Raw genomic sequence first — 16989 nt, 5'->3', positions numbered from 1 at the left:
TCTTTTCACATACAACATACCTGCCATATCTATCAAACCTCAGATGATAATTTCTATAATGAAAACAGAGAATACTAAAGGCTAAGGATTTAAAAAAAAAGTGATGCTTGATCTGATTTAATCAATAGGGCCAAGTAGAAAGTCAGCAGATGCTTACTTGAATGCCAGGAGGACCTGGATATCCTGGATTACCCTTTGGTCCCGGCAGTGATGACATGATTATACTACCCGGTTCCCCCTGAAAGAAACCGAAAGTGGCGATTGTAAGTAATAGTTATGATACGGGAAAGCTGGCCAGAATACAAAAAAATGAACTAAGCGTTCGACTTGTCACATAAGTGTCCTCAAAGATTTAGGCGACCTCAGTAGTTAAATGAATACATTTACTCTTCAAAGGAAAATGAGGAAGTGGGTAGAGTACATGGAAGTACAGTCAATTTGTTGAGAACCTGTCATACCTTTGGTTACTCATTCACAAAAAAACATTAAATATTAATATTTGCCAAGAATTGTGTTAGGCTTTGGATGCTTTGTAGCAAAGAAGATAAAACAAGACACCTGTTCTCACTGTGCTAATAATATACTGGAGAAATTCATATCATAACATGTAAACAAATAAGATGATAATATTTTCTGTTTAGGACTATATAAAGGAAAACTACATGGTACATGATAAAGAAGTGGTGGAGTACAATCACAGAAATGATAATTATGTGATGTCCTAGAGGGGCTAACTATCGTTATAATGGAGATCATATTACAATATATAAACTTATCAAGTTAACACGTACGCCTTAAATTTACACAATGTTATATGTCAAAGGTATTTCAATTTTAAAAAAAGGAAATAGTGGAGAAAATTTGTTTGGGCAGTAAAGAAGGGCAATCTATGAAGGCAACATTCAGGCTGAAATCTAAAGGATCATGAGTCAGCCAGGTGAAGATGGGGGAAAAGCATTAGGCAATGTAAGCAGCATGAACAAAGGACCCAGAAAGGGAAGAATCTGGCACATTCAAATAACTTAATGCAGACTGGTGTGATCAGGGAGCCCAATGAAAAGCAGCTTAGGGATGAGGCTGGAAATATGGGGCGAGGACCAGAATATGCAGATCTTACAGGCCATAGGAAAAAATGTGGACTTTATCTTGGATGCAGTGGGAAACCCTTGAAGGTTTATAAGGAGACATTTAAATTACTGATTTATATTTTTAAAAGATCATTCTTGGCTGCTTTGTATAGAATAAATCATGCTGGGTGGTGCAGGGGACAAAAAAGAAACTAGTTAAGAGGCTACTACACTAATCCAGATGAGGCATTATGGTTAGTGTGCTGGCAGTGGAAATGAAAAAGTAGATGAATTTTAATATATATACTTACAGGCAAAATTAACAGTATTTAGAGACAGTATGCAATGAGGAGATGTGTGAAGGAGTAGAAAATGCAAATACTAACTCTCAGGTTTTAGTACATGTAAAAGTGTACATGGTATATAGTGATACAAATTTTAGAGATGAGGAAAACAGAAGGAGGAAAAGGTTTATTTGGGGATCTGGGTTAACTCTGAGGACATTAATTTGAATGTCTGGGAGATAAGTCAGGGGGATGTCAGGGAAGCAGTTTAATGCATGCATATAACTCAGAAGAAAATTCTGTTTTAGAGATAGAAATGGAGGTGTTCCATAACTAGACAGCAATCAATATCAAGAGCATTAATGATATTTCTAGGCATAGAAGGGAAGGAGGGATCAGGATTGTGTCTTGATGCCTGCTAGATAGAATAACATGAGCTTGCATAGAAGACTGCAGAATGACTGGAGATGCAGAAGAAAGATTAGGAAAAGGGAAAGAATATTCCCAGAATATTCCCTTGCAGAAGCCAGAGGGAAAGAATATTTTCAGAGGGAGCAGGTGGTCAACTGAATCAAAATGTAACAAGGAAGGTTACAAAAACAACTGTGAGGCTGATATACACATTTGCAAGCATACCAGCCCATAAAAGGTACTTAAAGCCACAAGAACAAAGGAGAATACTTAAGGAGAGCTCATAAATGTGCACCTGTGCAACTTCTAGACGCATCCATTTTAAGACAGAATTCAGAGACATTATCTGAGTGAAGATGCAGGCTTTCCAAATACTATAAAATGCTTACCTTTCCAACATGAGATACTTACCTTCATACCTGGGATCCCAGGAGGTCCCTATTATTAAAAATAAAAGGAATTATATGAATGAGAGGGGAAGGAGCAAGCAAAATTGAATAGATTGCTATAAGATCATTCTGAGGAAAGGGTACCTTAAGATACTTAGAGACGACATTTATATTAAATACGCACTACAGAATCTTTGCTTTTACCCAGCAGAAAGCTCTATGCACTACTTTCTTTCTTTTTTTTAATCCTTTTACTTTATTACTTTGAAAAGTAGTATTTTGTTCCATACAAATGCACTGAGCTCACTTTGTACACTTCTGCTTATGTTAATTCCTGTGTTCATTATAATTCCGAATTTTATAACTTACTGGAGGACCCTGTAAACCAGGAAAACCGGGACTGCCTGGAAATCCACGTTCTCCCTAGAAGGAGTTAAAAATAAAAAGCATGGAGGAACAAAAAAACAACGCATCATTATACCAACAATGACTTACTGGAAAAATTTCTGCAAGTCATTTTGAAACATGCCAGATTGTCAAAAATTCATTAGCCTTCACTTTTCAATTACCTTATACCAACTATCCATATCAATTCAGCCTTCTAAGATACTTTTATCTCCACTCATGAATCCCAATCAGAAATAAAGGGAAAAAAAATCTTCTACTTTAGTCATTTTCTTCTGACAAATCCATTTTGAGAGAAATCATACCACAGATTCTTGGCTATCATCACATTTAATAGTTAATGATCTGCCCCAATTTCCTGCCCATGTATTATATAGATTCATATTTTAACTGCCCCATTGCTTTTTCCTTTTATTGTAAACTATTTCAAATTATTTTTGTAAAGAGGAAAAGATGGTTAGAAAGAATGTCATTAATATCACCAAGAGTATAATCATAGCAATAGTTTTAGCAATTGCAGGTCATTATGTTCTCTAGGCATCCAGTCTTTCTCACTCCCTATTGTAAAGTACTAATATGGACATTTGGTTTAGAAAACAAAAGCTAAAATGGCTGTAGAAGAACCTCAATGCAACCTCCTTTCAAATACCCATGTGCTGTAATACTTCTAGAAACATCCTTGTCCGAGGCTTAAAAGAGTAAATGATACAGCTATGTACCTTTGACTTATTGTCCAATATCTCTTTCTCCACCGCTTTTTACACATGGAAAAAATAAGCCCAGACAGAAAGGAAGTGGCCTGTACATCGAGTTTAGAAAACAGAGAGCAAAAGAATCCATATGTTTTGACTCCATCTCTAGGGTTCATTCAATTAGTTACATAGTTAGAAATATAAGAATCCATTTAATCTGGAGGTACACATAATGCTTTTTTCAGGCCAGTATTCTGGAGTGGGTAGCCTTTCCCTTCTCTAGGGGGTCTTCCCAACCCAAGGATCGAACCCTGGTCTCCCGCATTGCAGGCGGACTCTTTACCAGCTGATCCACAAGGGAAGCCCAGTTACATAGTTAGAAATATAAGATTCCATTTAATATGCAGATGCACATAATGTTTTTAAAAAATTTTGTTGCTTACATAATTGGAGGGGACTCAAATGCAAACTAATCATGAGATCTGCTAAGGTGTTGCTTTAACAAAAAAAGAAAAAGACCCCTTTAATCATATAGCATACTATACTCACTGTAGATATATCTGGTCTTAATTAAAACTTTGGCTAGTAGTCTGTTTGTTGCTCAAGACATGCTAGCAAAAAACAATCAAATTACCAGAATAGGCACATGAATGTAGTGTGCTTTAACATGCAATATACCATGCAAGCTAACTCCATGTTGGTCCTATCACTGTAAGGTTGCCCCAGGCAAAAATGAAAAACACAAGTAAGCCTCACAAATCCAAAATCAGAATATTATTATTATTATTAGTGGCAAGGATGACACTGACTTGGAGAAATATTGAAGGTAACAATTACTTTACTGCCTACAAGTATACACTACAATGATTATCATAAAATGTGATGGCCTGCATAATATAAAATAGTTTGTTCAAGTTATTTTAAATATTATGCCTTAATATAAAATATGACAAAAGTCATTAATTAGATCTATGGTATTTCAGAATAGTTTCACAGAGTATTATATGCAATATTGAAATAGCAAAAGGATACACAGAAAACAATATTTCATTAACCTATATAAGGAGAAAAGTGAGAGAATAAGAAATGGAAACAAATACTTGTAAGCTTTTAAAAAGAGCAAATTTTCCTCTTTTTTTCTTGCTCTCACTTTATACTTAATCCAAATAGTTGGATTTAGTCTTGACTAAAGAAAAGAGGGCCAGGAAACAATGTTTGTAGCATATGACACTTTATTTTCTCACTTGTTAAATTCATTATTTTCTATGATGGAGAAGTTTCAGGGTTCATACTAATAGTTCATAGTAAAAACTGATGTGGTGTATTACATATAGATTCTTAGGATTTTTCTTCAGGAAGTTATTAGGTAAGATAAAAAAGGTTTAAGAATATGAAAGATTTCAAAATTTTAAGTGTACCTAGTTTAAAAAAAATCAAAGTTAATGAATGACATTCATAAGTATTACTCTTAACAACTGATAATATAGATGTGTGTGTGTGTGTGTGTATATACACATACATATATATGTGTGTTTATATGGACAAACATATACTGTGGTGTTGGAGAAGACTCTTGAGAGTCCCTTGGACTGCAAGGAGATCCAACCAGTCCATTCTAAAGGAGATCAGTCCTGGGTGCTCTTTGGAAGGAATGATGCTAAAGCTGAAAGTCCAGTACTTTGGCCACCTCATGCAAAGAGTTGACTCATTGGAAAAGATTCTGATGCTGGGAGGGATTGAGGGCAGGAGGAGAAGGGGACGACTGAGGATGAGATGGCTGGATGGCATCACTGACTCGATGGATGTGAGTCTGAGTGAACTCCGGGAGTTGGTGATGGACAGGGAGGCCTGGCATGCTGCGATTCATGGGGTCGCAAAGAGTCGGACATGACTGAGCGACTGAACTGAACTGATATATCCTAATTCCTTTTTTAACTCTCATTTAACTCTCATTTCATTCACTGAAACATGTATACTATCATATGTGAGATAGATTGCCAGTCCAGGTTGATGCATGAGACAGGGTGTTCAGGGTTGGTGCACTGGAATGACCCTGAGGGATGGGATGGGGAGGGAGATAGGAGGAGGGTTCAGGATGGGGAACACATGTACACCCATGGCTGATTCATGTCAATGTATGGCAAAAACTCTCATTCTCCTTAACACTAAAACACAAAAGGGATTTGGTAGGTAATCTTCAAACTCAATGCAATATCCCAACTAATTATACAGGCTTAAAGAATTACTGATATTTCAGTATATTGAAAATGCTAACTCAGAACATACCCTATGTCTTTCCTAGACATGAAGCTACTACATCTCTTCTTTGACATTCTCGATATTGATTTCTTGAAATGTTTAAGTCCATTATTTTCAAGCATATTGCCTAAGATTAAGTCAAATAAATCTCACCTTGGTTCCATTGCATCCAGGGATACCTTGAGGTCCTGGGGCCCCATCATGGCCTGGCATTCCCTTTGAAAGGGGATATAAGACATGTATAATATTTCTTAGATTACTGTTTTAAGAGATTTTAAAAATAAGAAGCCAAATTCTACTTACAGGAAGACCTGGTGTCCCTGGAAATCCAGGAAGTCCAGGAGGACCCTATAAAAAGAAACAAATAGCCAAATAACAACCAGTGACAATAAAATAATATCCAACCTAAGGGAATTAAGAAAACTATATTTAGACAGCAACGGACAAAATGTGTCTCATTGATTATTACCACTCATTCTTTTTTAAACACTACAGAAAAAACTATACATGTTTAAAATCTCTTTTATAGAAACCTATAGAAGATACTCCTATTTGAGTGAGTTGTTTTAATTGTCCTTAGTTCAGTTCAGTCGCTCAGTCATGTTCGACTCTTTGTGACCCCATGGACTGTAGCCCACCAGGCTCCTCTGTTCATGGAATTGTCCAGGCAAGAATACTGGAGTGGGCTGCCATTTCCTTCTCCAGAGAACAAATAGGGACATAAATAAATAAACTATGGTATATCTGCATAATAAAAAACCACGCAGCTTTAAAAAAGAATGCGGAAGATCTCTGTACACTGAAATACATACTGATCTCCGGGATAGAATGTTAAGTAAAAGAAACAAAGTTGAAGTAGTGTATATAATATACTACCTTTTTATAACAAAGGTAGTGGTACTAAACAATGAAAAGATAAACAGAAAATGAAAAATGATTACCTCTGGGGGAAAGAGGAAAGAGAATGGGGAGATGGTAAAGAAGGATGGGAAGCATCTCTGACTATACCTAGTCTTATAGAACAATGCACTTGTTTTAAATAATGAAAATTTTTTAAAAAGGTAAAAAGGAAATCATCAAGAATTGAAAGTAAGCTGGAACCAATGAACCTAATGTACATCAAACTGTGGACAGTGACCATACATAGAAGAAAACTACTTTTGACTGAAATGAGTCAATTCAGCAAAGAAATAATTAGTGGCAGTTTTCTACTATTGCTTTTAAAATTGAAATGTTTATTTTGTTTATTTGTATATTATTATTTTGAAGTCATTATAGCTATACTGTAGGACAAAGGAATTAATTATATTAATATAATTGGGAAATGAAGATTTTCAGGTTAGAGAGAGAAAGGTGGCAGGGGGAGAGAACAAGTATAAAAAAATTTATATTAAAGTTCAATTGGAAATAATAATATGAACTCATGATATTTTTTCTCTTTTAAATAATATATATTTCTTAACTCTGTCCACTTAAAATACATCAAAACAGTGACAAAACTAGTAGCAATGAACATTCCTTATATTCAGACCGTGGAATCTAAATCACTGAAAGAATCTGTAATCAGAGACATGGTCAATTCCAGATCTAGAGAGGACATGCATAAGTTGAGCCTAAAGGGTCTTATGTCAAAAAAAGCAAAGAAATTATCAAAGATCAATAGGGTTTTGTCAATAGGACAAATCACAGGGGCCAACTTGAAGAGGCTCCCACAGACAAAGATGAAATAATTTGAGCTTCAAAAAGAATAATGAGTACAAGTGATTGAAACACAGAAATTCCATGTTTCGCTAAGAGTTGGATACGACTGAGCAACTTCACTTTCATTTTTCACTTTCATGCACTGGAGAAGGACATGGCAACCCATTCCAGTATTCTTGCCTGGAGAATCCCAGGGACGGGGGAGCCTGGTGGGCTGCCGTCTATGGGGTCACACAGAGTCGGGCACAACTGAAGCGACTTAGCAGCAGCAGCAATTGTAAATTAAAAAAACCTTCCTTGACCATCACTCGAAGTTGCCAGTATACAAACTCATTACTCCACTAGAATTCAGCTGATAAATCAGAATTCAAGTTAGTAAATTAGAATTCAAGCTATTCAATGAAGGACTGATATACTTTTAAAACTTATCATTTTGCACCTCCAAATTAAAAAAAAAACAAACACCAGAAAACAAAAAACAGAAACTTGGATCTAACCAATGATGATGGATGGATGCTAAACCACTATGTGAAAGTTGATAGGGAAATTTTGGTGGCAGAATCAGGCTCATACATTTGAGACCATTGACCAAATCTAGCATCAAAAAAGTGGGATAGACAGATGTTTGTTCCATGAGATGTAATTCAATAGTAAATATACAGCACTACCTATAAAGTATTGTTTTTCAATTTTCTTTCATTTTTTTATCAGTATAGTTTATATATAGTAAAATGGACACATCTTAAATGTACAGGTTTTTCTTTATTCCTAGAAAGTTCTCTAGTGCCTCTTCTAAGGCAACCTCAAAGTTGCAGGAAACATGGGGGGCAGAGAAATAAGTTAAATGACATCATGAGGAAACAGTCAAGCAGATCCAGATTGTGGAACACAGTACAACGCCATGATCTAGTTTCTTCAATGGCATAAAAAAGGGGGCTTAAGAAATACATTAAGCAAATGCAATATGTGGAACTTGCCTGGATCCTGGTTTGAACAAACCAATTGCAAAAAGAAATCTTTGGGAAAACTGAGAAAATCTGAATATGGACTGAGTTTTAAAGGATATTGAAAAGTTTTTGCTAAGTTTTTGAGGTGTAATAATGGCATAATGTGGTAATCAGTTCAAGAAACATAATATTCACTGGTAGAATGATGATGTAAGGGATTTACTTTAAAATATTACAGGCAACAGTGGTGAGGTATAGAAACAAAGCTGTCAAAATGTTTACAGTTTTTGAAGCCAAGTAATAACTTCATGGGGGGTGTCATTGTAATATTAATATATTCTCTGTAAATGTGTGTATTTGTGCTTTATATTTGTGCTTTAAATTTTCCATAATAAGTCTTTTAAAATCTGCATGCCAACAGCTGCCTGTGAGCTGAGACCTGAGGACGCAGGAACTATCAGGCCACCAAGTTCTAAGCACTCTCAGACACTTGAAAGTGGGGAGTGATAGAGTGGACATATTTTTTTAGTCTCAGCAGTACTTAGGACATAGTTAATGGTAGCTATAGCTATTAAGATATATGTTATGATTATTATGAACAGCTTTAATAGTATATTGATATTCAGTTATGATAGAAAAACACAGAAGCATGTCTGCTAAAACAATGTTAAGGGTTTTGCGTTTCTTCCCTGCTTTTCCACTGCTCTACCTACACTAGTCAAAAGTAGCACACAAGGCAAGCTACATGTTGTGAAGACGTATATAGCAAACAGAATATTTTAAATATTTATGTAAAATGTATACATCTAAATTTCTGGAGATCAGAGAATCAGAATGTTTTTCTTTGTAATACACATATATATGATAAGCCACCACCCATATATTCTATATTCAAATTCAGGGACCTTGTCAATCTATGAATACAGAATTACAGAGCTAAAAGAGACCATGGAGATTGTCTTGTTTGACTTTCTAATATAACAAATGAAGAAAGTGAGGCTCAGAAAAGTTAAATCTGATATTCCAAAAGCCAGTACTATTTATAAACTATAGTTTCCTCCCAATCTAAAATGCACTGAAAAGTATATGTCTACTTAAAAGCTCTTCAGAAAAATTACACTAAATGTGCACTTAAATTTTCAAACACATCTTGAATTCCAGAACATTAAAACTTGAAAAATCATATATCTCGAACTGATAAAATACTGTATTCTTCCAAAAATAGTTATTCTTTTTTAAAATATTTTGCTATAATGTAGTACATGGTGGTATAGGCAGTAAAACTTTATGGAACTGACCTCCTTTTTCAAAAATAGTTATTCTTTAACATAATGGTTTCAACTAGAGGCTTCCCAAACTTATTCTCTTTAAGACACACAAATAAAATTATATTATTTGTACCTGGTTCCCAGGGAGGGTACGTGACCTGAGGTGATCAGTTCTCTGAACTCTGAGATGATCACCCTGGTTGGATAGTTCTGCTTTAAACCACTTATGTGATGTATATTTTTAAGAATTTGAAAAATTATTGAAATTCAACACTTTCACATTTCTCAACCATAAGCTACTTTAAAATCTTCTTATATTAGTTTAAATAGACATCTGGATATATAAAGACAACTATCAAAATACTAAAGAAAGGCTAATTATAGACATATACACTCTGAAACTTTAAAAGATTTCACTTCTCTTCCTGAATTTCTATATGAGTCTTTTTCCAGTTGCCTTATAACACTTCAGTAGCTTCTTCGTTTGACCAACAAAACAAGTGATACAGCAAATATCACTTACTCTGATCCCTTTTGGTCCTGGTGGCCCTGGAATTCCATCATCACCCTGAAAAATACAACATATTTAGTTATGTTTCCTTCAAAAAGAGCCCTCAAATAACTAACTTTATATTGCAAACTGAGACAAATTTTTGTGAGCCTTTGTGAAAGTTAGTGATGAATTTATATACCCAAGGAAAAAGTATTTATTATTGAGACTAAATGCACTAAGATAAGTCAAAAGCTAAAAAGTAAGAAAGGCCTTTATTTACTAAGAAGAAAACTGTTGACATGCAGAAGAAACTTTATACCTGTAAAGTCAGTTACGAATCATGTCAAGAAAATAAAGATGAAATAGTGGTACAGATATCCTTCAAATCATTTGAGCGTGTGTGCGTGATCCATCGCTCAGTCATGTCTGACTCTTTGGGACCCCATAGACCACAGCCCACCAAGGATTATCCTGGTCCATGGATTATCCAGGCGAGAATACTGGGGTGGGTTGTCGTTTCTTCTTCCAGGGGATCTCCCTGACCCAGGGATCGAACCACGTCTCCTGCATCTCCTGCACTGCAGGCGGAATCTTTACCACTGGGCCACGGGCGAAGCCCCAAATCATTTATGCATTAACAAAATTAGAGCTGAAAATCTGAACAGTTTCTATACTGTGTCAATCTGCTCACCATGCTGCTAATAAACAGCATCACCTCTGAACCTAAATATGAGCTATTCCTGAGTTTGCTGTTTTAAAGCTTTGCTACATTTTATATAGGTACTTCCTGCTGTCAGAGCTAAGAAGGAGTAAGAAAGAACCACAGACTTTCCTTTCAAGCTTCAGCTGCAGACTCCATGCAAAAGAGGCTGCTCACAGGATTGTTAATCTATTTACCCATTTCTAGTTACAACTGCATTGCTGAGAATTTAAAGTCTTGCCTCACCAAGTTTTCCTAAGTAGTTTTTTTTTTTTAAAGGAATAAAGAAAACCTAATCCTGCTCCAATAGGCAGGATTTTCAGTGGAACATACAGTTAGTAGGTCACCATCTGAGGCTTTATATAGTTTTACTAACTTGGGATATCTTGCTTTATACAAGCTTCCAAACTACTCTACAATCCTAGAGATTCCCTCGGAGGTTCCTTTATGCCCATGTCACAGCCCCTCTTCAATCAGTAAAGCTCTATTTTTATCTGTTTTATTTGGGGTTTCCATCAAAAATTTTATTTGGAGAAAATGTTACCTGATTATTAGTTTCTTATGCTGCTCTTACAAATTACCACAAACTTAGTGGGCTAAAAAATAATACAATCTTACATACAGTTCTGGAAGTCTCGGTGGGAGAGCTGTGTTACTTTCTGGAGGGCTGAGATTTCATTTATTTTCTTTCTCCAGCTTCGAGAGCTACCAGCATCGAGAGCTACCAGCATCCCTCTGCTCATGGCTCTCTTCAATCTTCACAGTCAGTGACAGCTGAATGAGTTTTTCTAACATTGCATCACTCTGACACTGATTCTTCTGCTTCCGTCTTCCACATTTAAAGGACCCTTGTGATTATACTGGGTCTACTCAGAGCAACCAGAAAAATTACCGTAGTTTAAAACCAGTTGACCAGCAGCTTTAATTCCACCTGTAATCTTAATTTCACTTACTTTTATAACCTAACATATTCACAGGTTCTGGGGATTAGTTACGGACATCTTTGGCTTCCTGGTGGCTCAGATGGTAAAGAATCCACGTGCAATGTGGGAGACCTGGGTTCGATCCCTGGGCTGGAAAGATCCCCTGGAGGAGAGCATGGCAACCCACTCCAGTATTCTTGCCTGAAAAATCCCCATGGACAGAGGAGCCTGGTGGGGTACAGTCCATGGGGTTGCAAAGAGTTGGACACAACTGAGTGACTAAGCACAATTAGGAGGTGGATATTAATCTCCCTGCCATCCTCTGCTTTAAAACAAGCTTAATAATCTACTCTTTTCACAACAGATGCATCTTTAAGGAAATTAAAGTAAATCTAAATCTATTTTAAAACTAGAAGATTGATTGCTCAATGAATCATTTTATGTCTTCCCAGTGAAGGCAGAAATAAGACAAGGATGCCTTAATACTATATTGGTCATACTAAGCAACATGGCTAAATAAAAGAAATTAGAGGTATCAAAATTGGGGGAAATGAGGCAAAACGAATTATTTGTAAATAATATGTTTTTATGCATGGGAAATCCAAGTTAATTAAATGAAAAATTATTATAGTCAATAAAATAATTCAGTAAGGTAGCTGTATATAAAAATAATATGAAGAAATCAATAGCTTTCTTATATACCAAAAACTACCTGTTAGAAAACATAATGGAAGAAAATATGCAATTTATAATAGCAGAAAAAGATAAAATATTTAGCATCAAACTGAATAAGATGTATAAGATTTGTAAGACAAGGTGACTAATGTTTATGTGGAAAAATAAGTAAGCAATAACACTTAGAAAAATTCTGAAGAATAAAAAGACAAATGAGGGGACACTAGCAGTGTCAGATAAAATATAACAGGTCAATCATTAAAATAGTTTGGTTCTCATATCTGAATAAGCAGACCACTGGAAGAGTATGAGAAGTCCAGAAACAGGTCCATATAATTATGTGAATTTGGTATATAATGAAAATGCATTACAAATCAGAGCAGAAAATTATATTGGGGCACACTTGTGAGGACATCTAGAAAATAAAAGTAGAATTTATATCACAAACCATACCAGGGTGAATTAGAAATTGATATAATATTTACATGAAAAAGTGAAACTATTAATATTCTGGAATAAAACATGTGAGAATTATTTTACAATCTTACAGTGGGGAAGGTGTTTCCTATTCAAAACCCAAAGCCATAAAAGACCTTCGATAAACACAGAGGCACATAAATATACACATACAGAGATAAAGGGCAATCTCCCTGAAATAGAAATAGCTCACTGAAATATGAAAACACCAACAATCCAGTACAAAAGCGGGCAAATTATATAAACACACAGTTCACAGAAATGAAAAGATGCTCAATTTTCATAAGAAAATAACATGAGTACTCATTACGAATGTATAAACCTCAGTGGCTAATGGACACAGTGGAAAGGAGGTATTTTTCACTGTATACCTTTTATATTGATTTATTTTGAACAAAATGAATACATTATCTATGGAAAATCAATTGTTTTTAAGAATAAAGAAATACTTAGGAAATTTTTATATATACACTCCTATATATATTTGTTATTACTATATATATTTGTTTTCTAGACTTTTACTTTAATATACAAATGTATATAAAGAATAATCCTACAAAATTTTTGAGTTGGTATGTACGTTAATATATACACATGTGTCCAAACATCCAATCACATAAAAAGTATAAATTCAGCTATATTGGGAAGTATGAAGTCATAGTGGAGACTGAAGCACAAACTGCTTCCAATTTAAAAACCCCAGAGCTTAGAAAGCAGTGAAACCTTCTCATTTTATGGATACAGAAATGGAATCACAGCAAAAGATTGAATTGCTTTCTTAATTTAAACTGCACACTACACATTTAAAAATTATCATACTGCTGTACAATAGTCCCAATTAATTGTAAATTATTTCAAAAAAACCTAATGTTTTCAATAATCTGACATAAATTTTATTAAAACTGAAACCACTCAGTGAACATGGTGTGCAAGAAACTCAGCACCTAATACCAGGTAAACTCAGATACAACAAATGTAACTTTATTTTTTTATGGTTCAACTTAATTACTAAGGACGCATTTCACTAACATCACTGAAATTTAACCTCAATTGACTGGACTTCCCACCTCATTTTCACAAGGCTGCGCCTAAGTTATGGAGAGCTTAAGTAGTTTCAAGGTGTTAAGGGGGTGGGACAGTCTAGTACAAACTCAAATTCATCGAGATGTCCTTTGCCAACAGTGTGCGTCGATTACTGCTGAGTTAGTGCCCAATTCTGGGCTTACCTGGTGACTCACCTCAGCCTGCAATGTGGGAGACCTGGGTTTGATCCCTGGGTTGGGAAGATCCCCTGGAGAAGGGGATGGCTACCCACTCCAGTATTCTGGCCTGGAGAATTCCATGGACTGTATAGTTCAAGGGGTCGCAAAGAGTCGGACATGACTGAGACTTTCACTCACTGGGCTTTCTTGGTGGCTCCAATGGTAAAGAATCCACCTTCAATGAAGGAGACCCCAATTCAATCCCGGGGTCAGGAAGATTCCCCTGGAGCAGGAAATGACACCTCACTCCAGTATTCTTGCCTGGAGAATCCCATGGACAGAGGAGCATGGAGAACTACAATCCATAGGGTCACAAAGAGTTGGACACGACTGAGCAACTGAGCACCTAGTGCTCAATTATACCCACTTGACTCAGATCTTTCTGTCATTTCTGTGTTGCACTTGGGTGTACAAGAAACATTCTGATGTTTTATACCTCATTAGACTAGGAAATTCTGTCGTATATCCCACCTACTTAAATTTTATGCAGTCATTTGGAATTTTGCTTCTTCCTCGGTGTAAAAGTTCTCTATTCAGGAAATTTATACAAATCCTGTCTATTCTTGAATCTAACAAAATTCCTTGGTGAACTGCCACCTCCTCAGAGATCATGCACAAACCTATTCCCATAATCTATGCTATGGTATGTTAAAAAGTATTATGTATTTAAGTTAATTTTCCCCCTTTACTAAGAAGACCACTTGGTTAAGTATCCATTTGATTCCCTTCATGCTCTAATGGCATGATGTACCACTATTCCATGGAATAAAATTAGGGGGAAAAGGGGGTTTTAAACCGATTTTCTTTTCCAGGAAAACGAACAAAACTAGCCCTTGCATCTATCAGTTAATCAGTCTAACTAATACAGATAGTAAAGGAGAATGAGCCAAAAGAGCCATTAAAAAACTTCTCCCAACCTTAAAATTCACTATTATCTCTTCCCATTCCATATCTTAACATGCACATAAGATGTGATCCTTGCTCATGATATAGGAGAGACTGCCCACACAGAAGTCAATGGGGAAAAGTATTACCAACTGACAGGATGGCAGCATCTTTGGATCTTTGAGCGTGGGTACAGGAGAGGGAGGGTGTATGTATCTACCCTCTCTTCTTTCTCTCTCATAGAAAAGCCTGCGTGACTTCCTCCTCACCAGATTCATTGATACACTTGTCTCAGATAGCCACCACTCAATTTGACAAACTGGTAGACATGTCACCCATCACCCAACCCTGCAGATAAATGTCTGCTGTGTCCCTGAATACAACAAATGGGTATTTCTCTAAACATGGAAATTCTTAGTACCTCAGATATCCCAACCTTGTTACACTGATGTGTTGCCACAGTTGGACTCTGATGCTACAGAAATAACACACCTCTTCAGATGTCAACTTTTTCCTAAGTTGGGATTAACTGAAAGTGAAAGTGAAGTTGCTCAGTCGTGTCTGACCCTTTGGGACCCTATGGACTGTAGCCTTCCAGGCTCCTCTGTCCATGGGATTTTCCAGGCAATAGTATTGGAGTGGGTTGCCATTTCCTTCTCCAGGGGATCTTCCCAACCCAGGGATTGAACCCGGGTCTCCTGCATTATAGACAGACTGGGATTTGCCACTGTAGCTATTTTGACATCAATAATGGTGGCCTTCTCCCCCATACATTCCCCTATCTTATACAAATTTTGCAATTCCACTCAAGGACTCTACCCGCCAGGAGGGACTTCTGGCTGTTTGACTCCCATGATTATCAATGACTTTTACCCTCCCATCACCATGTGCACCCCACCTTGGGATATTTCTTTTGTAAAAGTCAGGCCTTTGACTTTCTGACCAATGTACATAACGGGGGCATGGACCAGAGACTTCTAAATATTCAAAACAGCCTCTCCCACGGAGCACATCACAGTAAAACAGAGTAAGAGTGGAACTCAAGGTAGATTGTGGTTACTCAGGAGAATAGTCTGCTCATGTTTGTGTTCCTAGAAACCTTTCCCACTGTCAGGGCCATTCATTAGGAAAAGTTGTGTGCAACTTGTCCTTGAAAGTGAAGTGAAAGTGAAAGTTGCTCAGTTGTGTCTGGCTCTTTGCAACCCCACAGACTATACAGTCCATGAAATTCTTGGCCAGAATACTGGAGTGGGTAACTGTTCCCTTCTCCAGGGGATCTTCCCAATCCAGGGATCAAACCCAGGTCTCCCACATGCTAGCAGATTCTTTACCAGCTGAGCCACCTAGGAAGCCCAAGAATACTGGAGTGGGTAGCCTATCCCTTCTCCATTGCATCTTCCTGACCCAGGAATCGAACTGGGGTCTCTTGCATTGCAGGTGGATTCTTTACCAGCTGAGTTACCAGGGAAGCCCCAACTTGTCCTTGACCTCTACTAAAGTCATTAATGATACCACTTCAGCTTTGGAAGCACAACAGACCAGCCTCACCAACCTGGCCTGAGTAGTACTGGATTAACAGCCTAGTCTTCAACTTCCTGCTGGCCAACCAAGGAATGGTCTTGCTATTGCCAGAACTTCATGATGTACCTACATCACTAAAACTGGCAAGGTAGAGCAGTCTATCACTAGACTTAAGAAAAAAGTCTTCTGGCTCTCTAAATTTAATCAGATGGGCTATGGGCCATCTATTCCTGGCTTGGTAACTGTCTGAGCCACCAGGGAAGCCCAGTGGTTGGGGCTGATGGTTAGACTCACTCCTCCAGGCAGGCCTGATCATCCTACTTGGAGTAATTTTGATCATGACCATGATCCACTGTAGCCTCATACTAATTATATTGTGACATAACTCTTCAAAGTCTGACCCATCCAAGTCCATGTTGGAGTGACCTATGTTTCTAATTTGGGTCTTAAAAAATCAAGAGATGAAACGGAGGAGTCTGGCTCCTGGCTAAAGACCTACGTGTGATTTTTCAGACCCAACCACAGGCAGTTACAAAGACCTCATGGTAAACCTCATATAGAAAAGCTGCCCTCCCATGCCAGAAAGCCTCATATAGGAAAGCGGCCCATCCCATGCCAGAAAGCCTCATA

The 16989-nt window shown here is 36.9% G+C and overlaps 1 protein-coding gene across 4 annotated transcripts in view; it reads right to left on the bottom strand.

Moving 5' to 3' along the window:
- Positions 1-16989, bottom strand: part of LOC120881379 (collagen alpha-5(IV) chain) — a 248801-nt gene that overhangs the window by 102243 nt on the left and 129569 nt on the right. For all 4 annotated transcript variants that reach the window (XM_040265055.1, XM_040265057.1, XM_040265056.1 and 1 more), the window contains exons 4-9: positions 9947-9991; positions 5811-5855; positions 5661-5723; positions 2521-2574; positions 2174-2200; positions 158-238 (exon numbers count right to left, since the gene is read on the bottom strand). In XM_040265055.1, the coding sequence (XP_040120989.1) occupies positions 158-238; positions 2174-2200; positions 2521-2574; positions 5661-5723; positions 5811-5855; positions 9947-9991 (315 nt within the window). The remainder of the gene's footprint in view (positions 1-157; positions 239-2173; positions 2201-2520; positions 2575-5660; positions 5724-5810; positions 5856-9946; positions 9992-16989) is intronic.

The sequence above is a fragment of the Oryx dammah genome, unplaced genomic scaffold (genome assembly GCF_014754425.2).
Source record: "Oryx dammah isolate SB20612 unplaced genomic scaffold, SCBI_Odam_1.1 HiC_scaffold_23, whole genome shotgun sequence".
Lineage (NCBI taxonomy): Eukaryota > Metazoa > Chordata > Mammalia > Artiodactyla > Bovidae > Oryx > Oryx dammah.
This window is presented reverse-complemented; position numbering and strand designations above follow the sequence as displayed.